Source organism: Poromitra crassiceps (assembly GCF_964638095.1).
Source record: "Poromitra crassiceps genome assembly, chromosome: 5".
Taxonomy (NCBI): domain Eukaryota; kingdom Metazoa; phylum Chordata; class Actinopteri; order Beryciformes; family Melamphaidae; genus Poromitra; species Poromitra crassiceps.
Genome location: NC_139642.1, coordinates 53,102,039 through 53,129,538, shown reverse-complemented (window position 1 = coordinate 53,129,538; position 27,500 = coordinate 53,102,039). Strand labels below are relative to the sequence as shown.

The 27,500-nt window shown below is 44.4% G+C and overlaps 3 protein-coding genes across 10 annotated transcripts in view; all 3 read right to left on the bottom strand.

Moving 5' to 3' along the window:
* The window catches only part of igsf11 (immunoglobulin superfamily member 11), a gene marked incomplete at both ends in the record, with an annotated part of 150,521 nt that extends 137,888 nt beyond the window's left edge, over positions 1–12,633 (bottom strand). Inside the window, one exon of the mRNA XM_083637126.1 lies at positions 12,573–12,633. Within this exon, the coding sequence (XP_083493252.1) occupies positions 12,573–12,633 (61 nt within the window). The remainder of the gene's footprint in view (positions 1–12,572) is intronic.
* Positions 12,634–17,468: 4,835 nt separating this feature from the next.
* LOC310776915 (uncharacterized protein) lies at positions 17,469–20,817 on the bottom strand. Of its 2 annotated transcripts, none has more exons than XM_083637128.1 (4): positions 20,732–20,817; positions 20,172–20,287; positions 18,929–19,180; positions 17,469–18,065 (listed from the first exon to the last, which is right to left on the bottom strand). In XM_083637128.1, the coding sequence occupies exons 1-3, from the start codon at positions 20,751–20,753 to the stop codon at positions 18,929–18,931; spliced, it is 390 nt and encodes a 129-aa protein (XP_083493254.1). In that variant the 5' UTR covers positions 20,754–20,817; the 3' UTR covers positions 17,469–18,065. The 2 variants fall into 2 exon arrangements, with proteins under 2 accessions (XP_083493254.1, XP_083493253.1); XM_083637127.1 differs by having other exon boundaries at positions 17,469–18,062.
* Positions 20,818–21,486: 669 nt separating this feature from the next.
* LOC310776911 (uncharacterized protein) overlaps positions 21,487–27,500 on the bottom strand; it is a 26,075-nt gene continuing 20,061 nt past the window's right edge. For 5 of the 7 annotated variants that reach the window (XM_083637117.1, XM_083637122.1, XM_083637118.1 and 2 more), the window contains 9 exons: positions 27,303–27,347; positions 27,034–27,096; positions 26,813–26,872; positions 26,159–26,236; positions 25,941–26,048; positions 24,671–24,739; positions 24,473–24,568; positions 24,356–24,400; positions 21,487–22,344 (listed from right to left, as the gene is read on the bottom strand). In XM_083637117.1, coding sequence (XP_083493243.1) covers positions 21,844–22,344; positions 24,356–24,400; positions 24,473–24,568; positions 24,671–24,739; positions 25,941–26,048; positions 26,159–26,236; positions 26,813–26,872; positions 27,034–27,096; positions 27,303–27,347 — 1,065 coding nt within the window. In that variant the 3' untranslated portion in view covers positions 21,487–21,843. Of the gene's footprint in view, positions 22,345–24,355; positions 24,401–24,472; positions 24,571–24,670; positions 24,740–25,940; positions 26,049–26,158; positions 26,237–26,812; positions 26,873–27,033; positions 27,097–27,302; positions 27,348–27,500 lie in introns of all 7 variants that reach the window. The other 2 variants (XM_083637119.1, XM_083637123.1) reach the window with 2 other exon arrangements.

Here is a 27,500-nt window from a genome sequence, read left to right as displayed (position 1 = left end):
GTGAGTGTGTGTGCATGAGTTTGTGTGGTTGTGTGAGTGTGTGCGTGTGCATGAGTTTGTGTCGCTGTGTGTGTGTGTGTGTGCGTGCGTGTGCATGTCTGAATGTGTGTGTGTGTGCGTGCGTGTGCTGCTGGTGAATTTGGCCTCTCACGTTCTGTCCAAGCTAACTGAGGCCAAGAGGATTTGAATATAGAGCAGGTTAATACAGAAGCAGTCTGCAGCAAAGTGGACAGTGTTTCCCTGCCCCCACCTCCACGCTTCCCGGGCTTCCAGGCAGGGTGGCCAGATAAGAGAGCAGAGGCATGGATTATTATGGGTTGGGGGCACTGTAACATATGGTGGCCCCTGATATCCATGGCCCTTATATCTGTTGCTGGACTGACAGCACCTGCATAGCTGCAGGAAGGAAGAAAATGCTAATTATCTTCCTCACTTGTGAAAAAAAATAGATAATAGGTTTTCAAAAGGTGTCAAAGGTCCAAAAGGTCAGCAGACCAAACCAACACATTACAGATCACATGGATGGCATAGTGGTTGGAGAGACTATTCTAAAGAAAATGTCCCAGGTTCTGTTGAAGTGTATTTGGATAAGAATATAAAGGTGACAGCAGTGATATGCCCAGCCAGCACCCACCCTGACATGCATCAACCCTGGCTGCACCCAAGACTACTGAACACCGAGCCGAGTGCACCAGCTGGGTGTAAAAAAGTAGGTCTTAACTCTTACGCCGGTCCTAGCTACGCCCGACGTGATTTGAATTTACAGCGAGTGCACCAAGCCTGACTTACCATGGTCGTAGATGCGCCCGGTCTTTAGGCTGCGGACGTGCGCGTTCACGTGAATACGTGCTTGTTGCCAAGCAACACACTTCTCTCAGACGAGCTCGAGACAGCTGGCAGACAGCTCCAACTCAGCTCAAACTTATAGAGTTGTATTCAAAGCATAGAAACGTTCTCACAGCTAAATTTAACAGCGCCAACACAAACAAACAGAAACAAGATGCATGGAATTTAATCACAAGTGCAATCAGTACTGAATGCGATGACGGACTGCGCACTGCGGGCAGTTGACGAAGTCAGGAAGAAATCGAAAGATCTTCCGACGCATCAGCTTTTAAAAACCCGCCGACGAGCGGAGGTCCTGCGCCCAAAACGTCCATTTACAGCACATCGATCGATATTTTTGGAGAAGATTCCCCCGCATCACAGGACTGAACGGCACTGACAGCACAGCGCTGTCAGTCCCGACAGCGCAGATCAAGATGAGACAACTGTCAGTGAGTACGCCTTGGGTGTAACTTTTACACCTGCTCCATACCAGACGTAAAAGTTACACCCAGGCGCAGCGCATACAGGGCTTAAGACTACATGGTGCACTAGTCATAAAATTAAGTTAGTCATAACTTTGAGTTCTACGTCGGACGTAGCGTTACACCTAGGCGTACGCCCAGCTGGTGCACTCGGCTCCAGAAGAGGCAGAAATGCAGGGTGCAAGTGATCAGATTCTGCACTTGCACTAACAATTATGAACCAAACTGTTAAGACGTTTTAATATGCCCAGCTGTGCATAATTCTGTATCGTTCAGCGGTTCCCAACCTTTGCCAACTCAGGGCCCACTTAAAAATCTCAAAACTTTCCACGGCCCACCTCCGACCCCATCAAAAATACAGAGGTCAAATCATGTGTTCTCAGAGCCCTTTTTAGTTCCCACAGTCACTGAACACAGCATCTGAAACATGCTGCATCTTCAGCCTTACACTTTCTTTTCAAGGAGCTGTCCATCAGCAAGGATGGATCATGATTTGGCGGCCCACTTGCAATACCTCCGTGGACCACCAGAGGGCCGCGGCCCACAGGTTGGGAATCGTTGGTCTACTACTCTATGCCTATAGGTATGTGTTCTAGACTGGTGGGTATCAGGTGTGTGTGTGTGGGTGCATTCCTATATGTACATGTGTTGGCACAAACTGTGACTGTTTGCCTGCACGTGCTACGTAGAGCTATGTGTGTGTGTGTCAACTGTGAGTGCATCCACCTCTGAATAAGTGTGTAGGCGTAAAGTGTGTTTGTCAAAGGCCCACCTGTGCCCCCGTCTGTTCTATGGGATACGAGAGTGACAATACTTAGGCAAAGTCTGCTGTTACAACGCACAGATGGGATCTCTCCAGCTGGCCTCCCCCCCTCTCTCTCTCTCTCTCTCTCTCTCTCTCTCTCTCTCTCTCTCTCTCTCTCTCTCTCTCACTCTCTCTGTCTCTCTCTCTCTCTCTGGTCTCTATGTTCACGCACCATTCTTCCTGGCTGTTTGCATGCATCAGACTTGACACGCTCATTCTCTCTACAAGGACAGAACAACCGGGGGAACTTTCAGCCTCGGCTTCAGCCCTGGAAAGTCATTTGGGTGTCTAGTGAGTGTGTGTGGGAGGAGAGAGAGAGAGAGAGAGAGAGAGAGAGAGAGAGAGAGAGAGAGAGAGAGAGGGCGAGAGAGAGAGATGAAACGGTATGAAAATTTCATATCACGATTATAGTGAGCAAAATGATCAGGGCTATCAGTATTATCGCGGCACTCACTGAAACCATTTCACAAAGTCCATGCGTCTGGGAGACTGTTGCTAACTTTGGTTGATGATGGACCGTATTTACTGTGTTTTTCAAACCGTTGTAATCACGATAACACAGTTTTAATGATGATTAAAATTTTAAACTGTAATAACTGTCAGGAATTTTATCACAGTTTATCATTAAACCGGTCATCGTTTCATCCCTATGACGTAGCTATAGAGCGAAAGAGAGAGGGGTAATAAGGAGGACAAATACAGTGACATGCAAACTTTGCAAAGCAGGGAGATGCAGGATATTAGGGAGAAACAATACAGATAGATAGATAGATAGATAGATAGATAGATAGATAGATAGATAGATAGATAGATAGATAGATAGATAGATAGATAGATAGATAGATAGATAGATAGATAGCTTTATTTGTCCTCAGAGAGGATGGAGATGGAGCCGTAAGTATCAAGCTTCTCTCTGAATGACTCCTGACTGAGAGAGCGAGACACTCCAGCAGTGTCCCTGCAGAGACGCTGAGCCAGCTAACACACATTTGCCGGGAGGTGATGTGTGTCATAGTCAGAGCTAGCCTCCCTCTCCAGAGGGGACATCTCGCCTCAGTGTCTCTGTCTCACTCACCACACAGACACTGGCTGTAATGCTGATACCTGCGTGGCCCCCGGCCCAGCACTTAAGAGCTGGAGGCATGGAGGGGTTAGCTGCATGCTGCATACTTCTCCCTTCACTCGGCCTTAGCTACAGCTGCCTTTCCTGTACAAATCACTTTTTTTTATGGTTTGACTTTCGAGTTTCAAAGTTTTTTTTTTTGTATTAATGTCAATTAAATGTTGGTTGGCGCTCGGATCCATTAGGCTGGTTTCCCCATGGAGGGGCGTAGATATACAGTACCTGGGGTAGAGGGGCCCCTGGAGAGAGCAGACTCTCCATCAACGTACTGGGCAGAGAACGGGCCCTTACAAATGACTCAAATCGCCACCCCAGAAATACGCCTGTGTTCAAATAAGAACACACATTCGATTTAAAGTGGTGCCATTTGCAATATATGCCCTCGAAAGGCAAAACCATCTCTGTCATGGTTTTCTTTTTTGTAAAATATTCAGTAGTAGCAATCTATAACAAAATGAGAAGCTTATTCAACACAAAATCAACATTCATCAACATGAATCATGTTAAAGTCAGCAGTCGTTTCAGAACCACAGTGATAGAGACAGCTCCTCCGCTCTCAGGTGCTGCTTACTTTGTCTGTTAGGTGTCAGAGCGCTGTCCATGGTTCTGATAGCTTGCTCTACGACCTCTCTATTTCCCCCATACAATAGCCAGAAGTATCAAATAAAACGTATAAAATAAATATATATATAAATATCAGTATAAAATAAATAAAAGAATAAAACAGGTGTATTTCACCGCAACACAGCCACTTTATTACCTATGGCTGTGAAGAGCCTGGGGCATATTTAATGCAGGAGAAGCTGTCTCCTTTTCTTCTTGTTCCCCTCTATTCTCCTCTGCCCCTAGAGGATTCTGCATTTTCACAACATCAAATGGTGTCAGGAGAACTAGCAGAGGTCTTCCAGGTTTATTACAACTACATGCTCTGACCACAGTGTATGTAAAACAATGACAACAACAACAGAACAGGACTAATATATCTTGGAAGGTAAGGATTCTAGGTCACAAGCTGCGGCCGGAGGGACGACAATCGATGACGATTATGATGGGGATGTTCACAACCACAAAGAAAAGCTATATGCCCTATAGCGGAGCACTTGAAGAGCAGCTTCCAGATGCTAAGCGCAGAAAAGTACAATTGCCTGTGAATCCACGTCACGCCTATAGGCCCCCTAAACGGCAGAAGCTTTTAAAAATCGAAGGAGAAATATAATTTCTGTATGAAGTGCTTTCAGCCAGGCACCTAGCAGCAGTAGCCATTACTGAAGAAGAGCAGGGACAACACTTGTGATGAGCAATTTTCCAAATGACATTCTTGCAGAATATGAAATTATCCCCGGTGTATTTTTAGAGCCTGGGCAATTATCTGGTCAAGACGACTCAATGGAGCCATCATGCACTCAAAGCAGCTCAGAGGATCTGCGTCAGTATCCAACCCAGTGTGACGCCCAAAGACTCCAGCAGGTGGCTTCATCCAGTGCTCCAAAGGTCGTTTAGTTCTGCTGTGCATCAATCCACAATCAATTTCAAATGACTGATGCAAGGCCACAGAGGTGTGGGGAGTACAGTTGGAGGTATACTTAAATAGCCGTATATAGTCCTCCTTGCTTGGGGGGACTCATTTCTCAGGAACATCCGACCTAAAAACACCTCGAGCTGAATTTGCATCTTTCCACCAGCAGGCTCTCCAAAGGATTTTCCCACGATAGTATTTCATGAAGCTGTCTGTGAAGGAAGCCATTTGGAGGGAAAGACTGTCTCTGCTTCTACTGTTTGAGCAGTGTGGTTTTTTGTCGTTTGTGGTGTGCTGCCCAGACTACTTTGGTAAAATATGTTCAATCTGTACCAATGTCATCACAACAGCAGTAAAAGTCTTATTTTCCAATCACAACCATTTCTTGACTTATTTGAAAAGGGTTGCGCAAGTCACATTTTGTTGATGCCTCACATTTAGTGTGCGAGTTATTGTATATTCATTCTTCCAAACAATGACTTCACTGGAAAGGATGAATCTGCCTTAGAGTAGTGAACCTAAAAGACTATCTGAAGCCCAGCCTGCTGGGGACCTGGGGGATTGTTCTCCTGGCCTCTGATTGGTGGATCACACTGATGAGGTCATTATAGAGACCGGAGAAAAGCAGAGCCTTTGGGAATATGAGTGCATACACACACACAGATCCCTCATATTTGCCCATACTTTAAAAACACACATGGGAATAGCAGGTGCACAGTAGCATTTCCGTAGCCATTGATTTGAGCTCACAAAGGCTTACAATGAGACACACAGTAACCATTCCTGGTAATACCACAGATCTGGTAGCCTAATGACCCTCTGTCAGACGTTGATTGAGTGTTGCAATATATATGATCACACACACACACGAGGGAGGGAGGAGGCTAGGACAGCTTTTACAAAGTAAAGTCAATTAACAAGACTTGTTACAAACCTGAAAATTAAAGAGGTAGCACAAAACAGAGAGCACATTGTTATCAGAATAATATTAGTAAGAATATATATGTTTGTTTTGGCTCTCCTGTAAAGTTGGTCAAATGTCATTTACGCCCCTCTGGTTCTCACCGCTCAATGTAATGGAAACCTTGTTGGTTCCCCTAAATGTGATTTACACTCAAAAACTAGGGATGCAATAGATTATCGGCAATCATTTCGGTATCGGCCGATGTTAGTCATTTCTGCTGCATGGCCTCGCCTGCCTCTATTGGCATGCGCTCATGACATCACTCACTGATGACATCACAATTGCTCGAGTGACATCACTGATGATATCATAGACATTGTGACATCATCAGTGACATCATTACTGACCAAAATCATCACAAATCTCACAATGCTGGACCAAAATCAGAGACAGACAGACAGACAGACAGACAGACAGACAGACAGACAGACAGACAGACAGAGCCCACTTACTCAATTTTATGATGCTGCAATGTTAATACATTGAGAGGAAACAATGCAGTAAAACTGATTTATGGGCTTTTCCAAATGTTTTGGAAATCAAGAAATGCATCACTTTTTCAGTTTAGATGTGTTTTTCTGAACGTAATTTTTTTTATAATCATAGAATCTTGTTTTTATACAGATCACATTCAACATTGGTAAATGTTGGTTGGTAAATGTTGGTTATCAGCCATAACAGCAATGTTAATGTCGGTTTATCAGTATCGGCCAAAATGTTCATATCGGTGCATCAAAACTTAATAGTGACTCCAAAATTGCTGGATTTGATTGATTGATTGATGGATTGTTATTGTTGTTGTTGTTGTTTCACTTAAACTTCAAAATCGAGCTTTTGGAGCAACAACTGACCGTATGTAGCAGGTAAAATGTGGAAAACAGTCCAAATTAAGAAAATGTGGCATGTCCAAACCTTTGACTGGTAGTGTATATCTGTAGTGTATATATATCCGTGAAAAGTCTGCACCGAATGTCTACAAGTCACTGATGGACATTGGAGGCCCATCAGCAAAGATCCCGTCAAACCTGACAAGAAGCCAGCAAAGCACACAAGCACTCAGTTCAAGGAGAGGAACTTGATGACACGAGGGAGACATCCCCTTTAAAGATGCATAAGGCCTGGGCTCTTCACACAGACACCCACACCCACACCCACACCCACACACACACACACACACACACACACACACACACACACACACACACATGCATGCACGCAAGAGAAGGGGAACTCGAGCTACAGTAAAAGGTACTCGTTCTCTCTCTCTCATTTGATTGGTACAACCTGTCACAAAATGTTACGGGCCAAGATACTGTGAGAGGGAAATGTCCATTCCATGCAGGAATTGAAAAGTATATTCACTTATACGTAAAGCAAACACCCTGCAGTCAAATCAGCCGGTTTTAATTTCTCTTCACTTTTGGAATAATATCACCTCCTCTGCACCTGCGACAAAGCTTTCAAGGTATTATTGGAGCGTAGCAGAGATTCCCGTTTCCATCCTAGCGTTATAACGAGGAGGTGTTGCCTCTTATCTGCAGTCTCTTAACGAACACCTAATGCTGTGATCGCACTTCGTCCGTGTAGCATCCATGCTGCCGCAAACTGTGTGCAGAGTTCTTCACAATCATCGTGTGCGTCCTGTGTATTGATTCTCTCTCATTTGCTGCTTTGATTAGAAGCCCCAAAAAACCTCCGAGCCCCAAACCTCGAAACCCCCAAAACCTCTGTGAGTTGACCAGATCAGATGTTTTGCCCCAGATACTTGGCCAGCTGCTGTGCAGCAGAGTAGCGTGCGGTGCGGGGCTCTGCAGAGTCGAGTTTAATGTGTCCTTCAGAGAGCGAGGGACCATGCAGGCGACCGTGATGCTCTGACTCGCCGTTCCAAATATCTGACATCATTTATTCATACACATCATCCCCAGGATGGCCGCCGTCGCCACCATCATCTGAGGACCCCTTCATCTGAAGTTCTGTCTCCACCTCTGTCACTCAAATTCTCTCTCTCTCTCTCTCTCTCTCTCTCTCTCTCTCTCTCTCTCTCTCTCTCTCTCTCTCTCTCCCAGAGGTCTTTTAATTTTTTGAGCCTATTTTTAGTGTGAAAAATAATCGAGGTGGAAAGTTCCATCTGTCCAACACTCTCGTTCCAGCTGCTCCTTTTTAGCAGCGGGCGGAAGGAGGAGGGGCTACACATCAATTTACCAATTAAAACTGACACAGACGGTTTTGCCCTTTTTTTTAATCTTTTCTTTCTGATTTCTTTCCCGTTTTCTCCCCAATTAGACTTGGCCAATTCCCCCTGCTGTCCCCGGTCGATGCTCCTCCCCCCCCTCTGCTGATCTGGGGGGAGTTGTAGACTAGTACAGTCGCCAGCCGCTTCTCTCACCTGACAGCGAGGGGTTTCACAGGCAGGACGTAGCGCGTGGGAGGATCACGTTATCCTCCCCAGTTCGCCTCCCCCACGAACAGCCCCCCTTCCCGAGTGACCAGAGGAGGCACTAGCGCAGCGACCAGGACACATACCCTTAATCCGGCTTCTCACCCGCAGACACGGCCAATTGTGCCTGTATGGACGCCCGACCGACCAAGCTGGATTTATTTTTTATCTGGATTTCTTTTTTCTTTTTTATAAACATTCTGCTTTAGTTGGATTTTTAAATAGAGGGTCCTGTTCTCTTCTCTTCTTTTTTTTAAAATCAAAGGTTGATGCATTTTAGGCGCCTTTCACTAAAAACCAGCCCAGAAGTTGACTGTGTAAGATCAGCCGTAGTTAGAGGAAGCAGGAGCATGTTTAAATGGCTCACTGAGCTGTGAAGCCATGCTTTTCTCTCGTCAGCGTTCTCCTGCACTGTCACTTCTGTCGCTCTGTTCTCTCTGTCTGCCTCTCAGTATTTTAACCACCTGTGGAAAAAATCTGGTTGAAAATAATTCTCGTTGAACAAAAGCAAAATGCAGCAGGCAACAGAGAAAGTATTCCTCTTTTTGCACTGTGTGGAAAAAAACCCAGAAGAGAAAATGTGCTGCATAAATCATATTGGAGTGATGGATTGACTGAGAGATGAAAAGGGCAAAGTGAACAAATGAGACAATGTGAAGCACAAACAGAACGGGCTTGCTATGCAATATCAGCCTGGGAATATAGCCAGGTTCTCAAAGGTTAACAAGCCCATAGAGAGAGTGCAGAGGGGGGACTTGTCTAAATTCAGCTTTGATGCAGACGTGAACGTCCTGAATGTCAATGAGCTGGAAAAACATTCAAAGTTGTCTATTTTTTTTTTATGTCCTCATGATCCTCACCAGACTTATCGTTCAAACCATATGGGGACAGCGGGATGTGGACCTCGAGGCGAAAATATCACTCGTGGTCATTTAAATGTTCCATCTATTATGCAGCAAGACACCCAAAACAATGACTAATTGAAAATTTTCAGGGCCGCCACCTCCGGTTGGATTTAATTTGCTGCATTGATCGGACGCCCTGATTGGTCCCTGCCACCTCGGGGTCTGTTCTGGCTTAACGGCTAAATCAGGGCACGGACAGCCGCCGCGCTGTGTTGCTGCTGCAAGACAAAAGCTGAACCAATCACTTCATTAGTATGGAGCCTGTATCGTTCATCGCTCCCAAACTTCTGAAACGTTCCTTTCGACTTCCAGAAACTCTCTTCAAGCAGCACTTTCTCTCTTTCATACTCTCCGCGCATCTGAATGACCCAACTCCTCTCTGCTGCATCGCTGCAAGATGGCCACAGCTGATCCAGAAGGAGGGATGTACAGAATGATTATGTGTGACCGGGGAGAGTTTTTGAGGGCTGACGCGGGACATGGCATGTCCTCAAACTTAAAGGAACAAAAAAGGATTTTAGACCAGCTTTGTATCATTACAACATCAGTAGTATATCAGAAAATTGTAAACCGTTTTGCAGTCATTCATTTAGTTTGACAGTTATTGAAAGTTGATTTGGGTTAAGTTGTGGGCCGGTGATGTCATTCATGCACAAATGACATCACTGGTCCATTGGAAAGGCGGCAAGGTTTTCAAATGAACCATGTTATGCTTGAAAATTACATTGAGGTTTTAGTTTTGCACAAACGTCAAAATGCCGTGCTTTAGAAACGTAAAAGGCAGACGTTTTTGTTTCAAATTCACGTTGATATCGTACGTATCCGTGGATTGCAGACGCGCAACGACGACATTTTATTCTGGTGATTGGGTTGGTGAAGGAGGCAGACGCACACAGGAGATCGATTTGTATTGCATTATAGAAGTATTACCTGAGATAACGAGCCAAGGACATGTGCTTATTACACATCTCATTGTGTAATAAGCCAAGACGATCCAGTATGCTATCATAATCAACTGATCATATCAAATCAATCATAATCAACTGATCACATCAATCACAATCAACTGATCACATCAATCATAATCAACTGATCATATAAATCCAGCACCGAGTGACAACGGGTGACATGCCAAAAGTGTCAATATACAGCCAAAACAAGCAACCACAATCAATAATAGCCTACACAGTTATCTGCACCGCGGTGTATTTAGAGACACTGCATGGCTGCCCCCCAACAAGACTTAAGAGGAGAGGAGAGGAGGGGAGGGGGGAACTGCTCAGCAAATGCAGTGGCAGCTTTATTTGTGAACAAGTGGGTTTGGCCTGTACAGTCTAAAGACACGCTGTGTTTGTGTAGAGTATCGTAACGCAATCTAGTCAAATGTCTCGTATGTATGTAACCTATGATGTAGTAGACTGTGATGATGCTATGTAAAGTCCTTTGCGGCATGCGTGTGTGATAAGGGGCTATAAACATAACTGAAGTGAACTGAACAGTTTGTTCTCAGAGTAGGCATAAGAGTGCGGGACAGAAATCAAGTCAGGTGTGCTGGAAGTGCTGCCCCGTGTGGTCTTTCAATGTGTGTCCATCACATCTTTGATTGAAAGAAACAGCTTGTGTTCTTCAGGGGGACACGGCTCTGAATGGACGCCGCGTATCGAGCGCTTTCAGAGAAAACAAGTGAAGACAACAACAGACCACTGTTTTCATTTGTCTCCATAATGGTTTCATTAGACGAGGGGCCGCCCTGATGAACAAAAACTAAAAGTAGTGTGTGTGTGTGTGTGTGTGTGTGTGTGTGTGTGTGTGTGTGTGTGTGTGTGTGTGTGTGTGTGTGTGTGTGTGTGTGTGTGTGTGTGTGTGTGTCTCTAACCCTGAGTAAAGTTGACAAGACAGCCATAGCCACCAATCCAGAGGTAGTGCAAGCTAAATAACTAGGCAGTGGAGTGAAACAGCTTGGCAATCAGGACCCAATTCAATCTCGGAGAAGTGTGCCACACTTAAATTGACATGGCAGTGCGCTCTGTGTGTGTGTGTGTGTGTGTGTGTGTGTGTGTGTGTGTGTGTGTGTGTGTGTGTGTGTGTGTGTGTGTGTGTGTGTGTCCGCGCGTGTGTGTGTGTGTGTGTGTGTGTGTGTGTGTGTGGCTCAGTGGAAACGCCTGTGTCCTGACATGAGGCCCACAGGGATTAAATCTCCAGCATTATTCAGAGAAAAACACAGATTTGTTGCGTGTGAAAGAAACTTGATGATTGGAGCAGATGCACTGCGGTCAACTTTTGAACAATTGTAAGGTTTTTTTTATGATGAGCTTTTAAATTATGTTTTGAAATTATGTATTTTAAATGGTGACATTTAGCTATTATTTCCTTTATGATTATTTGTTTTGCTTTAAATTCTGTTCCCTAAACACTGGGAATAAGAAATAACTCCAGTAATCCTATAATAACATTTAGAATGATATATCAAGCAAAACTATAAAACTATAAACCCCAATGGGAATAATAGGGATATTAATAGGATATATTACACGTTTGACGATAAGGTCACTGTGAACTACCTCTACAAGGCTACCGTCCCTAGCCTACATGAATGGTATGCTATAGCCTATTATAAAGATTATAGTAGGCGCGATGCCAATGAAGATTGAAAATACCATAAAGACCACCATTGAGTAGGCTACCACAAACGAACTCGGCCCCATGGGAAAATTGCAGACAGTAGCCTAATATTACAGTGATTTTTCTCTGGGGGTTGGTCACTGTGTGTGCACCAGGCTCCTCGTTAATCGGGCGGATTACCGGCGCAACCCTCCACCGTCTGCTCGTTTCTATTTCAAAGCACCGACTGTCCCACTACTACGCCTATCGGCGGCGATCGCGCGGTTAAAGAACGATCTGTAGCCTACGGCATGGTAAAGTGCGGTTTAATACGCGCAGAATCGACATAATTGGCACAGCAGGCTGAATTGCGGATGACGCGCACAATCAAAAGTGGTTTTAGGAGAGATGACACCATGCAGGACTACTGGGGTCAAGTCATCCTAAATCGGTGCTAGTTTCTGCAATGCCTCGATTTGTTTTTGTCAGCTGATCCAAATTAAGGTGAGGGGGGGGTTACCCAGGCTAGGGGGGGGGGCACATGCACTCTAGGAGAGGAGAGGTTGCGTCCATGGCACTATTTTAATTCCAGGATAGCCTGCCTACATCTTTTGCAATAGTCATTGGGTATTGTGTAAATTACTTCTTGTGTTTATCAGCTGATTTAGCACGTGGAATATTTTCAAATTAATGAATTCAACTGGACACGAAACAATCTGTAGTCTATGGCTAAAATGTTTTGTTTTTGTTTCTTTCTTTGGATTTTCTTTGTGGTTAGGGTTATAGGGTTACGGAGGGTTGAATCATTTTGGATGCAAATGTGCAAGGTGTGTGTGTGTGGGGGGGGGGGGGGGGGGGGGGGCGGCCGGGCACACAAGTTTCCAAGTGACAGATACTGTAAGTTAACTTACCCTCCATGCAGAAAATTACCATCCAGGCTATCCATAGGTCCGAGTTATGAAACTTCACCATGGTTCGCAAGTTCAGTGAGTCCTCTTCAGCTTCAGCCCAGTGCCACGCTCTTTGTGACACAGAAGGTTCGCTCACAGTTTCTCTGAAGAAAAGTACTTGTCCCTTGTAATGGCATGAGACGCTGGAAGATGTACTTTACGCAGCGCACTTCAGCGAGTTTCCTTTCCTAAAACAGGGCGAAATGTTGGCACGTGTGAGAAATAACTGCATCTCGAATCGATCCACCGCCGCGCATCCGTTTGTCTTTTTACGCTTTTAATCGTCCTCCCGTGCTTTGACTGCCGCGCTGGCCTCTCCAAAACCGCTCCCAGACAGACACACAATTCTCCTTCCCCGACCTCTCCAAATCAGTTTAGGCGCAAAACCCACTATGTCCACTTGCTGGAAAATAAAGAAAAGTTTTCCCGCTGTAGTTGACAGTGACTTAGAAACAGATGAGGAGCTGACACTTTCCCCGTCGGCTTGGTGAGTCTCTCCAGCGAGTCTTGTTGCGCTCCATGGTTGCTCTGCTGCAGGCTGCTGCAAGCTGAACGGACCTGGCGGCAAGTCAGATACAATAAAAACAATACGACGTCCGGTCAGTATTTTCAAAATAAAATCCTTATCAACGCGCACACGCCACAACACCAACTTCATCAACCCCTAACCAAACCTAACCCTAACCCTTGTTAACTTTGGTTTAAACTCTGAGGTAAGATACCTCGCATAAGCCCTCTAGGGTTTCTTGTCTCTTACCTGCACAATATTTTGCATAATAGATAGCTATAGCAAATGATCTTTCGTTCTGTTGTTTTACTGTGTAAAAAAAAAGAATCAAGTGCATTATAGTTTCACGTGTTCAGACCCAACGCACCACGCTTCCAGCGACCGAGCCTGGGTTTTGCCATCAGAAAACCTGTGGCTGGTGAAATCTGATTGGGTGGGCTGTTAAGGAGTCGTCCTTGTTGGTTAATTCATATGTCTGTCACACATTTTGTTTTGGTCTTAGCCTTGGGCATAGCCTACTACATACCTGCCAACACTGGGCTGTGAAAAAGAGAGAGATTTTCTGGGATATCAATGGCCTAGCCTCAATGTCCCTCCACCCTTATATAACGCTACACCACAAATTAGTAGAATAAATATCCCTGGCTACTGCACCTTTTCCCTCCCCCCACCACCACCACCAACCACCACCCATATCCCCCTACCCACATCTTGAATCCCGACTCTCTACGACCTTTCTATCCCTACGGCTCCTATTCCCACTAAACTCACTAAACATTCACGAGTGAATGAGTGTCCTCATTTTGTCATCCTCTGACCCCAGCGCGTCCTATTGGCCCAGCGCCATGGGAAAAAAGAGTAAAGCTGTGTAATGAGTAGGCTATAGTCAGATGAAATCAAGAGAGGAAACATGATAAAGACCTTCAAAAAGTAGCGTTGAAAAAGTGTAGGCCCTATCTAGTGCATTTAGAAGGCTCAGGGTGGGCAAAGTAATATCTGAGGTTTTCAACGTGGGAGGTGGGCCTCCACAGAGGGGCTCCAAACCGTTTCAGGGGAGACTCAGTGAATAGAAGTGAAAAAATATTACATTGGTTTATAGTTATCAAAAGGAGATCATCACATAGAATAGCCTAAATATGTCTGATTTGTTAAAGAGATAATTCAGAGATCGTATCGAAATCAAATTTTACTTTTTTCCCACTTTCCCAGAGTCAGAAACACATTATGCTTTCTGACTGACTTTTTTTTTACGTAGCCTATATTCGGTGGAGTTGGAACAGTATCTCAAACAGCAATATCAGGCTATCTTGTCTCAATTGTTGAGTGGGATCAAATAGCTGATCCCATGCACTCCGTAGGAATTGGGGTTGGGTGGCATCTTTTTCCATGCTTTGTCTGGGGAGGCCCACACTCTCTGACTTTATAAATGCCATATCATAGCATATAAAAAGAGATATCACTGTGCTACAAAGACTCACAAAACATACCAGACAACTTAACAAAGTCAATTTGACTCTTCCTAAAGTCAATGGATTGGACGTGTTTTTATTTTCCTTCTAACTGTGCCTTTATTATGAAAGCAAAATCCACTTAGTTTCCGGTTTGATTCTGCATGCCTCTGTCCGGCTTGACGCCACGGGAACGGATGGATTGAGATGAGCTGAAGCCCAGGCTGTTGCTAGGAGACCACTGACGCCAGTCAGGAGGGAGAAGCGTTCCTGCCCCCCTGTGGCGGGTCAGAGAACGACAGGAGAGAAGAGGAGAGGAGAGGAGAGGAAGAGAGGAGAGGAGAGGAGAGGAGAGGAGAGGAGAGGAGAGGAGAGGAGAGGAGAGGAGAGGAGAGGAGAGGAGAGGAGAGGAGAGGAGAGGAGAGGAGAGGAGAGGAGAGGAGAGGAAGTAGTAGTAGTAGTAGTTTATTTAACACAATGTAAAATCCACATAAAAAAGCTTCAAATGAAGACAGTTTACATACATTAACACATGCCGAGGATTAAGTACACAATAAAGCCAAAGGCTTATTTCCATTGTGATCCTCTAGGGGTGCGGGGCTTGGGGAAGGGGGATAGGGGGGTGATGCCAAGACTGACAGGTCCAACAAGCTACAATACACTATTAACAATTTTACGCGTACAAATGACATAAAGACAGCATTTCAATACAAAAAGTAATTAATTCACTTCACAACATTCCAATACAATAATTAATTTACATAATATGCAATAAAACAAAAACAAAAACAAAAAAAGAGAGTGATTAAGGAGAAAGGAGAGTTCTCCTTAATCACTATAACATTCCTAAAATATTCCTAATGGGCATTATAATGTTATCTGTGGTACCAATAGTGAGCTTACCCTGACCAATTCATAATTAATGGTATTGTTTAATCTCTCATGACCAACAGTCAACTTATTGCACTTGTAATAATGTAGCCTACACCTACTGTACAGCCATATATACGTATATACTGTAAACTTTAAGCATGGTAACCCTATTGCGATAGGATACTGTCCATACATAGCCTATAGTTATAACTGCAACTAAACATATAGGCTACAATTATGTCACAGGTGCAATATTTTGACATCGGTTTTCATCAGTCTGATCAAATTATGTCACCACTATACTGTATGATGTTTCCCTAATCTGTAATTCTGCATATTACTATTCAGCAATCAGCACACTCTCACTTCAACACAGTGTGATTCAATAGTGCCCCTGACACAGCTCAGTTATTCACTGAGTCCATGCCAGCTGCCTGCTTTGTATTCAAGTCCCCCATAGACCTGCAACACAACCATTGAGAGAAAAATGATACAGTACAGTACAGTACACACACACATACACACACACATAGACATACACACACACACACACACACACACACACACAAACACACACAACCATGTGCACAGGACATCGCCCAGGAAGACACATTCACAGCACATACCCCAGGGTAGGCAAATTCCCAAGCATACATGCATCCATAATGTACAAAGAAATACAGTCTCTGTGTTTCTCTGGGGATTGTAAAACACATCAAAAGGCACACTTACTAATTTGGCATACATGTGATTTTTCATGTAATTTGTTAGAAAAAAAGACAGAACGTTCTCTTGGGACTTTTTTATGAGAGCTTTTCAATAATAATGCATAGGGCATTCACATTAGAGCTATAGTATACTGTAATGGAAAGCTGGAGGAACCATAATAATAATAATAATAATGGCACTGAGTGTTGTACTGCATCACACGGCCTGTACTCAGACCAGCAGATCCACTTGAAATCATTGTGATATCCCCATCACAGGTAGCCCACCTCAGCACTAAATGACCGCATGTATTTTGTTCTGATGGAAACTCTTCCCTTGGTCATCAATTTTGTTAGTCTCTCTCTCATCAAAGAGATGAGAGGCCGTGACACAGGGGGCAGTGCCCCATCATCCCTCCCTCCACCCTTCTTCCCCGGCTTCTGCCCCTGGTGGTGGTACTTGATAAGGAAAGGGCTGGCTGTCAGCCCTGACTGGGGGACAAACGAGAACATTTATAGGATGCCTCGGGGCGCTCACATGCCTTTATCCATTCATCTCTCCTCCTCTTTCGTTATATTCTCACGTGCGCACACAGCTCAGAGGTCAAGAGGTCATGGAACTTCTGCGATATTGGATTCATGCAAACTGCATCATGGGAAAACAACATCCACCACATGGGGTCGGCTCTTCCAAAAGTTTTATGCCATTAAGCGAGTTTGGTGTTGTAACTTGAAGACTGGACTAGTCATCCACATAGTCATAGATGGTCTGGACTCCCAAGAATCAGATGATAAATCCATGGGAATGTGGAAACACACGGACACTGTGACAGTGACCTTGAGCTATTCAGCTATAAATTATAATTTTGGTGATTTTGGACGTATGTCTACAACTCTCCCGAGATCGGCAGAGGGGGTGGAGGAGACGCAACGACCAGGTCAGCAGGGGGAATTGGCCAAGTACAATTGGGGAGAAAATGCTTCTTGGCCGGCCCGTTCCGGCTCCCACAAGTGACTGATAAACCGCTGGCATGCGCTGGCCACGTGGCTCCGCTCCCTTTGACCCAAGATACTCTAGACCGTTTCCATATCCGCTCTAAACCGGATCCGCAATTGCAAAGCAATATTAGCGAATCGCCCAGACTACTCAGCGACAGACAATTGCATTTGTAGAGCTGGCGCCGCTATAGTCTCTCTAGACTAGAGACTATTTTAGTCTCTAGTCGCTATCGAGAGTCTATAGTCGATATACAGTAGATCTGCTAAAAAAAGTGACACCTACCACCACAAAATGATGAAATGAAAAATGAACGTCCTTTGAAGATTAGACTTTTATTGACACCATGGAAACATGTTTACACATCATCTTTTTATATGCAATAATGATAAAAATTACCCTGATTTATTCATGATTTCATAAGTGCATTATGGCAATTTGGACTCTTAATTTAGAGACCTGGTACCTTTTGCATGTCTAACAGCATTTAACCATTTTATCAAGTCCTCTGCATGCTCAAATTCACCTTATCTTTTAATTAAGCAGCAATACATTTTCTTCAAAAAATTCTGTAAATTAAATCTTGAAAATGTCCATTGAAGAATCGTTCAAACTTGATTGAGCTTACAAATTGAACATGCTGCCATCTTCTGGCAAAGTAAAATCCCTATAATTGACAGGAGTGTGGTGAGAAAAAACTCTGATGCATTCCGTTTGTTGTTAGGACATTTACTTCTAGGAATTAGGCATTTTGTTTACACAAGGCCAGTCTCCATGTGGCCAGAGAGAGGACAAGTGGAGAGCCCTCTAGAGGACATACTGGTAATACCGCACACACACTTTTCACTAGACACAAATCACAGGAGGAGACACACAGAAGACTCGTCCCCAAAGCTGCCTCATTCAGTCCTTCTTCTTCTGCTGAAATGACAAAAGGACGATGGTGTATTACTGCAGGAAGAACACGCGATGGGTTAAAAAACAGCTCAAGTGCTAACAGTTCCTAGCTCTGGTCCCCACATAAGCCATGACATGCACTAAAATAGCATTCATTTTTTACATAGGTGTCATGTAGTCCAGTCAGGCCACGACAGGTCTAACTGCAGTGTGTGTGTGTGTGTGTGTGTGTGCATTTCCAGGGAGGGGATACACTACTAGACAGAAGCTCTTTTATGACTCCCTTATCTGACCCATTTCTCATCCCCACCCTGGGTTAGCTTCTTTGCACTTCGCTTCGCTTCGTCATTTGCATGGAAAAAAACATTATTCACAACAATGACCAACCCAGAATGCATTGCTCCATTATTACTGCAAAGGAATTCTGTCCGAGCACAGTTGATGTGGGATTGGCTGCAGGTTGATACGCTAAAATGCATTTAGACAAACAACATAAGGTGACTATGTAGACTCAAGAGTATGGGCTATAAATAGAAACAGCAGACACACCCACTGGGTAGGGTGGAGTTTGAGACCCGGTCAAAAGTGACACTGTTGTTTTAACACACACACACACACACACACACACACACACACACACGGTAACTAGGTTGGTAGCTAGGTGTGATCGGTATGTCACCTGTTGAGCTGCATTTTACTGAGTAAATCCCTGGAGATTTGCGAACAATTGTGGTGTTTAATGTAGTGTAATAATTAGCCTACTGTAATCAATGCAGGGAAGTCTGTGGGTTTACCGCAAACACTTTCACAAACATGTCAGTGTGAGCAGCACAGCACAGCCCATCTGACAACAACCTCTTGTCATGTCAACATTCACTGCATCCTACCTAATCACTGCTGGAGGAAGATGAGGATGAGCTGCTGTCTGACTCATTTCCGTCCTTGTGCTCCTTGTCTTTCTTGTCTTTCTTGTCCTTCTTCTTGTGCTCTTTGCCATCATGGTCCTTTGACTTGTCTTTGCTGTGAGACTTGTCCTTGCTGTCAGACTTGTCTTTGCTGTGAGACTTGTCTTTGCTGTCAGACTTGTCTTTGCTGTGAGACTTGTCCTTGCTGCCAGACTTGTCCTTGCTGTCAGACTTCTGAAAAAGGCAAATGGAGCTTTCGTGAAGACAAGATCGATCCAGTTTGCTTAGACATAAGGATCTTGGCTAGAGTGTGTTTCAATCATCGGAATTAATCGAGTTAAAGGGATAGTTTGGATTTCTTTTATGTGTGGTTGTTTGAGGTACTTGCCGACAGTCAGTGTAGGCTACTACATGCAATAGAATGCAGCCAGCACGGTCCCAGTTTGGAGAAAATGGAGACCGGCCGCGTCAGGCAAGTAGAGCTGTCTGCTGGGTGTGAACAGGGTCACGAGCAAAAACATTAACTACAAATAAAAAGCTTCCATACTGCAGTCCTGATGTAATCCAAGTCTCCACAAGACCTGAGATGCCAAGTTGACTTGAAAACACATCATTTACACCCTGTTTTTAGCTGAAATGTGCACTGTAGCCAGGTGGGGCAAGAAGTGGGGCTGCTGCACCACCTGGCTACATTGAAGATTTCAGCAAAAAAACGGTGTAAATAATACATAAATAAACTTGCAATCTCAGGGCTTGTGGAGACTTGGATTATGCCAGGTGAGCAGTATGGAAGCATCCCCCCTATATATATATATATATATAAATTACACTTTTTTTGCTCGTGACCCTGTTCACACTCAGCAGACAGCTCTACTTGCCTGACACAGGCACACTCCAATTCTCCAAACTGGCACCGTGCCAGCTGCATTCTACTGCATGTAGTAGCCTAAGTACCTCATACAACCCAACATCAAAAAATCTGAACTACCCCTTTAAGAATAGAATCATGTGTTGGCAGCAATACATGGGTCTTTTGCCCCAATAAATGGACATGAAGTCCTGGGCCTGCAGGTAGCCAAAGAGCACAGATCAATAATGACACACAGAGAGCTGCTGCCGTTCTCCACAAACACACTCTAGTCTTGCCAGGTGTTACTTGGAGAGAACTCTTACATGTATGATTTGACTGTACTCGTCAGGGTGGACATATATCCAAAGTGCCTACCTTGTCCTTGTCCTTGGACTTGTCTTTGTCCTTTTTGCCAAACAAAGAAAACTTCTGGTCCTGACCAGACGCATCCTTCTTCTCCACCTTACCATCCTTATCATCCTTGCCTACAGCTACACAAAGACAAAGGGGGACAGGTGGAACGCAGGAGGTTCATAATGCCATATTGAAATAAAATTCAGGTATAAAGGTTAGTTAGCCTACATTAAAAGTGAGATAAGCAATTTATTGAGAAAATGGTTTGATTTTGATTGGGGGCGGGGGGGGGGGGGGGGCAGTAGAAGGGGAAATTCAGTCTAACCAACTGATGCTGCTGTGGGGATATTTGACGAAATTTAAATAGTTCACTATCTTACTGGAAAGGCCAGTCAGCAAACCCACACATCAAAATTATTAGGCTACAAGCTATTGGCTGACAAAAAAAAATCTCTCCCCACACAAATGGTGGGGACCCAAACTGACGGTTCTGCTCCAATTTCAGTTGTGTGTAGGCCACACCAGATCTTCCCCAAACTCACTATCAATGCATTTAAAACGTCAAGTAAATCGGAGCCTACCTGACGCCAAGTCGAAATCCATTGTCACCCCTGTTAGAGCACCTGTGCAGCAGCAAGAGTGCAAACTGACAGCTTTTCACACAAACAGGAAAACTGGATTGGCCGCACCTCTCCGTCCACGCCCAGCACACAGGTGTGCTGCATGACGTAACCTTTTGCTACGTTCACGTGCTGTCGGAATTGTGACAGCTTCCGCAACAGAGTGGAAAATAGGCTATGGGGAAGATAGATAGCCTAATCATGAAAGTGGGAATTAATGATAAATTGCTGAGATGAGTTTAGGGAGAGGAGAGCATAGGAGCTGTGTCAACAACGGATGGTAGTCTACAGGCTATATTTATTATTATGCTAACTTGTAGGCTATGTAATAGCTAACTGGCATTGTTGCATGTTTCTGCTTGATTTTTCTGCAGTAGCACAAAATGTCTTTCCACAATCAGTTACCAAAAAGGCATTTTGTTACAGGTTCCCAAAATAAAAGCACTTGAAATTGCTTTTGACTTCCTGTCTTGGAGGCAGGAACTAGGAGCACTTGAAGGCAGCATATCAAACTGTCACTTTCTGGCTTCCTCCTGAATAATGCACCTGGACAGAACTACAGGTGCTACAACTGCTAAGGCTAATAGCCTAATTGAATATGATTTGTACACTATTCTACATGCCATACTCTAGTAGTAGTAATAATAATAATAATAGTTATGATAGTAATAAGAAAAGAAGAGGATGAATAAACGCACAACACAAAATAATTAAAAATCCTAATTTTTATTCCCCTAAGCATTTTCTTGCATTTTCTTTTGATTTGACTGGAGAATGTATGTACATTTCTTCCATAAATGCACTTTTTAACCACATAAAGGCAATGGCAATACCATAATTTTGCATAATTATATCCCATATCCCATCTCATTTCCATCATGAGGACACACTCTACCAACGACAACGACCTCTCTTCCCGACAGAACACACTGATAGCTGTCACAGGTGAAATCAAGACCCTTGGAGCATTATTAGAGATCTTTGGATTAAAACACTCAAACGATCTTCCACCACAAAAACCCAGTAAAAGCCAGTTGATTGTAACGGCTACACAGATCCATTTAATCTCACTGCTAGTAAGGTTTGGGGCCTCTTAGTAGATCGCTAGAGCTGAGGTGGCTGGTGTTGCGGCTGCCTGGGTCTCCTTTCCTCGTGTTTGCCATCACCATCTCCATGGGGCTGAGGGGCCGGCGGGCCGGGGCTCTTTGGTCAGAGGGACTCAGCCTGGAGGCGGAGGGGCCCATCGCAGACTCGAATCGGGAAGGCTTGAAGTCGGCCGGGGGGTTCAGGGGCTCCAGCTTCACAACGGGTTTGGAGGGGAGCGCTACGGAGGAGACGAACGAGGTGCTGCTGGGCTGGGAGCTGGAGCTACTGGGCCTGGAGCTACTGGGCCTGGAGCTACTGGGCATGGAGCTACTTGGCATAGAGCTACTGGGCATGGAGCTACTTGGCATAGAGCTACTTGGCATGGAGCTACTTGGCATGGCGTTGGAGCTGCTGCCGGCGGCGGAGCTTTCACCGCAGACGGGGAGAGAACCCTCTGCCTTCGGCTCCCCGCTTTCCTCAGGGCAATCCTGGAAGAAGAGGGATGCGACATTCATTGAATCCAACAGTAAGACTCTGCATGAGAAATGTGTGGCAATAGGTGGGAGCAGTGACAGTCCATGGCATGGGTTACTTTAGAGTGCCACTATAGGTTGACGAGGGGGCAGGTTTTTGGTCGCATTGAGGCCAATGTGGAAGTACCAAAAACTGCAGTTCCTCGAAGGGCCAATAATGTAAGGTGACCAGACGTCCCCGATTTTCGGGGACAGTCCCCGTTTTTGGTGACCTGTCCCCGGCTGGAGCTGTCCCCGAAAATGTCCCTGATTTTCTACTGCCGTCTGCGGCCGATTTGACTCCAGCTCTAGCAGGATCATTCTTAAATCTAGAGTGAAGATACTTACAAGGTATGACTGTAAGACCTACAGCATCCATTGGGACCAACAATGCCATGCTACCTTGTCGGGAAGGGGGCTAAATAATACATTTTGAAAAACCGGCATATATGGTCAATTTCAAAGGGGACCCTTGACCACTCTCATCTCAATATATCTGAATGAGAATGGATTCTATGAGTACCTGCGAGTCTCCCCTTTACAGACGTGCCCACTGGCCAACCACTCAAGCAGAAAGGTTGCAGGAGGCTTACGTTTTGCTGCTTCCTGCTCTTCCAGGAACACACTGAAAAAGCAATTAGGACTCCACTGAAAATATTTTTTGAGATCTGAGGCTTTTCATAAAACATGCGGCGCTGTAGGTTTGGACGGTCACGGCCAGGCCAAATGCTGCTGGAGAACACAGTGACATTTTGTAAAGGGGCACAGTGAATGACGTGTGTGTGTGTGTGTGTGGGGGGGGGGGGGGGGGGGGGGGGGGGGGGGGGGGGTCACCAGGGGCCTCTTCGTGAAGCCGACACTGTTTATTACAGTACAACAGCCATGGACAAAATAAATGAAACCGGAATCATCCCCCTTTATTATTTCATAGGTAATAACATTGGATATTTTGATTGCCGGACTGGAAATGTCCCTGATTTTCATTTGAGAAATCTGGTCACCTTACAATAACTAGTCTGGCTCCAAAATGTAGGCATTGACTTTACAGCAGAAATAAACATGTTTACAGCCTGCCTGGTTCAAAAAATGGTGTTGGTCTCTATGGATAGTATTCTGTCACATCACAACACGGCCATCTTGGTAGGAAAATACTTGTGACATCATGGGAATACTATGAATAGCTAATCTCACCTTCCATTCCAATTTTACTCAACCAATACCCCCTTCTGTTCTGGTCGTTGCTGCACCCCCTCTGCCGATCTGGGGAGAGCCGTAGACTACCACATGCTTCCTACGATTCATGTGCAGTTGCCAGTCGCTTCTTTTCACCTGACAGCAAGGAGTTTCCCCAGCAGGACGTATCGCATGGGAGGATCACGCTATCCCCCCCCCCCCCAGTTCACCTCCCCCCCTGAATAGGCACACCGAGACCGACCAGAGGAGGCGCTAGTGCAGCGACCAGGACTCATACCCCACTGTCTGAGGAACGCCGGCCAAGCCGGAAGTGCCCCTATTGATTGACAGGTCACCTGTCAAACACGCAGCTCGCAGATCACGGACCAATAACAGATGGTGCTGCGGCTCTGGGAAACCCCCCTCTTGTCCAAATATGGCTGCAAATATGTCACTTCTAGCGGGGTGGGGGGGGGGGGGGGGGGAATGGCAGAGACCACAATGCCAAACCCAAGGCTTCAAAATGGGAGTCCACAAAGCAATAACGTCACACTCACTACGTCCATCTCTTTGACAGTCTACGAGGTTGACCCTGCTCGTGAGGAGAAATATAGTCATTTGAAAATAACGTTTTGTTCATAAATGAAGCCAATTTGAAGTTCAAAGTCGGTGCGGGACCTTCACAAAATGAACAGATTTATATCTCTTTCTTCAACTTGACCAAAGACGTCAGCTATATAGGCTCCAAAAATGAATGCAAGTGTATACTCGTCCTTAATATTGCTCACAGAATTCACATGAAAATAAAACTCACTTTCTTTTTCTTCTCGTCCTGTTCACTCCCCGATGAGCCTGAACTCTGGAAGGGAAACAGAGAGCCAATGAGATGTGGAACATACCCGATGAGATGTCCTGTTCCTGTGTCATTTACCTTCGTCTTCTGTTTCTTCTTCTTCTTGTCCTTCTTGTTCTCCTTGTCACTGCCGCTGGAGCCGTCCGATGAGCTTGATGAACTTGAGCTCGAGTCCTGCCCCAATAAAGAGGGTGAAAAATGCCATGAATCACCTTTTATCCCGTGGTATAATGGTATGATCCATCGAATGGTTTTCTCTCTCTCACGCTGTATTACCTTCTTCTTCTTCTTCTTCTTCTTCTTCTTCTTTTTCTTATCATCATCGCTGCTAGAAGAATCTGAATCCTAGATGGGTGTGTGAATATGCTAATTGACCTTTCCTTTTTGACCGCCCCTTTTCGCTCTGTGCTCCAATAACAGTTGAGCAAAGCTTGTGGTAGCCTATGGAGCCAGCCTAGAGTGCGTTATGTCACAATTCGCTCTAGCAGTAGCAGATGTTCCAGGCTGCACCTTTTACTAAATTCACACATTTGAAAAACTGGGACCCAACTTTAAACCAGCTACAAGGAGCTTTCATTTTATGTTCATTTTAGCGGCCCCTGTGGACAAAAGACGTAATGTTCTCCTGGAACGAAGACTGCATTTTCTGAACACCGAGTCTCTGTGACCAGTGGGTCGGCCGCGCTGCGACAAGCTTCTCAGAGTCAGTGAGCCTCCCACATGTTTTATTTACGGCATAAGGGTAACGTTATTGGTCACCGGCCAGAACAAAAATGACAACCAGTTTCACACGGATGTGAAGTTCGTGAACACAGGAAGTCCCGCTGTGCACGGGTCGCGCACAGGCATTTAGAAAAACAATATAGAAATCGTAGATCTCCTCACTGATGATCTCATTTGCTGTTGTAGGCCAGATGTGAGGCATCAGTATTAAAGTTAGACTGTTTCATAGCCAGTTAAAAGTTCCTTAGCTGCTTTAACAATAGCGTATATTATACTGTACCTCAAACTATTCAGCTACTTCTGCTTCCACTCACAATTTCAAAAGTGATTGATGTACATTATAATATATGTATGTAGTGTTAAGGTTTTGTGAACTGTCTCAGTTTTCAAATGTGTGAATTTAGTTTTTTTTTAAGTACAGCCTGGAAGGTCTGCTAGAATGAATTATGACATCACGCACTCTAGGCTGGCTCCTTAGGCTGCAAAAAAGCTTGCCCAACTGTTATTGGACCACAGAGGAAAAAATGGGCAGGACTTAGGAGAGGTCAATTGCTGAGACTTTGGGCCTTTGTGCCTGACCAAAACAACAACAACAACAACAACAACAACAACAACAACAACAACAACAACAACAACAACAACAACAACTTTGGAATACAATAGACTTATACATTGCATAATAAACCTCCCATCCTTAATTCTGGGTTAGGCTTAGTACCTTAATATTAGCACTTCATATACGTTAATTCAAACTTACAGCTCTATTGGGAAATAAATTCATACATTGCTGTGGACAAATGCCAAAGCATCCACCCTGCTTTACCTTTTTCTTGTCTTTCTTTTTCTTCTTCTTCTTATCTTTCTTCTTCTTCTTCTTCTTTTTCTTCTTATCGTCATCACTAGAAGAATCAGAGGAAGAAGCAGAAGAATCCTGGAGAGAGAAAAAGAAATGATGTCACACGTCGCATTCCGTTAATAGTAATGACACAGTGGTAATATATAACACAGTCCTCCAAGCACTGACAGCCATACTGTACATACATCCTTCTTTTTCTTCTTCTTCTTCTTATCTTTCTTCTTCTTCTTCTTCTTTTTATCGTCGTCACTGTCGCAGGAGTCCTGAACATAAAGGGGAAAACATCATGTCAAGAGAGGTCATGTTTGCACTGTAAGAACTCTTTCATCACAGCTGCTGCAGCCTTCAAACACGCTGTGACTTCACTTCTTTAACTCCTCTCCACTGCATCTGCTGTTTACAGCCCATCTCGTCACCAAAACACATTTTTTGCAGGGAACTTTCTATATCAAATATTGACATCTTCTTGATGATAGCAGATCACTTCATTTACATTTTGGCCGTCTTTCATTGTCTCGCTGGGCCAGACTTATCTCCACATAGCGCTGGGGAAAGGTCTGACTCAAATGACTATCATTCTGGTATAGGCGTGGAAAAAACACTTGGGCTTGTTTGCATTTCTTTAAACCAGTCACAATCGTCTTGGGCGGCACTACATAACAAAAACGAAAAAAATATTTTTCTCCTTCTTTTTCTTGTAATCCTCTCTGCCAGATTAACCATAATCAATAAATCAATAAATATATAATGTAGAGACACATACAAATGAAACTAAAATTATTCGAGTGGTGACTGCCAAACTGAGTGTGTCTAATATCAAAATAAAGGTTTCCCAGTACCTCCTCCTTCTTCTTCTTCTTCTTCTTCTTCTTATCATTGTCGCTATCAGAGTCAGAGTCCTGCCACACAACACATTATTTTACACCGTGTAGCTGCGTGTGTAAGTTCCACATAATAAATATCTGTGTATACAGTATAGCTATGCATGAAAGTCAAATGATTCTAGTTGTGGCTAAACTGAGTGTGTAATCCTAATATCAAAATAAAGCTTTCCCTGTACCTCTGTCTTCTTTTTCTTCTTCTTCTTCTTCTTCTTATCATCGTCGCTGTCAGAGTCAGAGTCCTGTCACACAACACAGTATTTTACACCTTGTAGCCGGTGCGTGTGTAAAGCCCCACATAATAAATATAGATGTGTCCAGTATGACTATGCATGATATTGTGAGGAGCATTGGATAAAAGTCATCATTAGATGCCATTTTGTCACAGCGTGGCATATTGCATTTTCACATTAATGTTCAATATTTAACAATAATGTCTTCTCCTCACCTTCTTCTTATGCTTCCTCTTCTTCTTTTTGTCCTTTTTCTTCTTCTGATATAAGCAAAAATGCATTCAGAATAAACCATCAAACCATTTGGTGTGTGTGTGTGTGTGTGTGTGTGTGTGTGTGTGTGTGTGTGTGTGTGTGTGTGTGTGTGTGTGTGTGTGTGTGTGTGTGTGTGTGTGTGTGTGTGTGTGTGTGTG

Excerpts from the sequence above, each read along its gene's own strand:
- LOC310776915 (XM_083637128.1), bottom strand. The coding sequence starts at position 20,753 with ATGGATTTCGACTTGGCGTCAG. Across the intron at positions 20,288-20,731 it reads GGATTTCGACTTGGCGTCAG|CTGTAGGCAAGGATGATAAG; the intron begins GTAGGCTCCGAT and ends GTCTTTGTGTAG. Across the intron at positions 19,181-20,171 it reads AGTCCAAGGACAAGGACAAG|AAGTCTGACAGCAAGGACAA; the intron begins GTAGGCACTTTG and ends TGCCTTTTTCAG.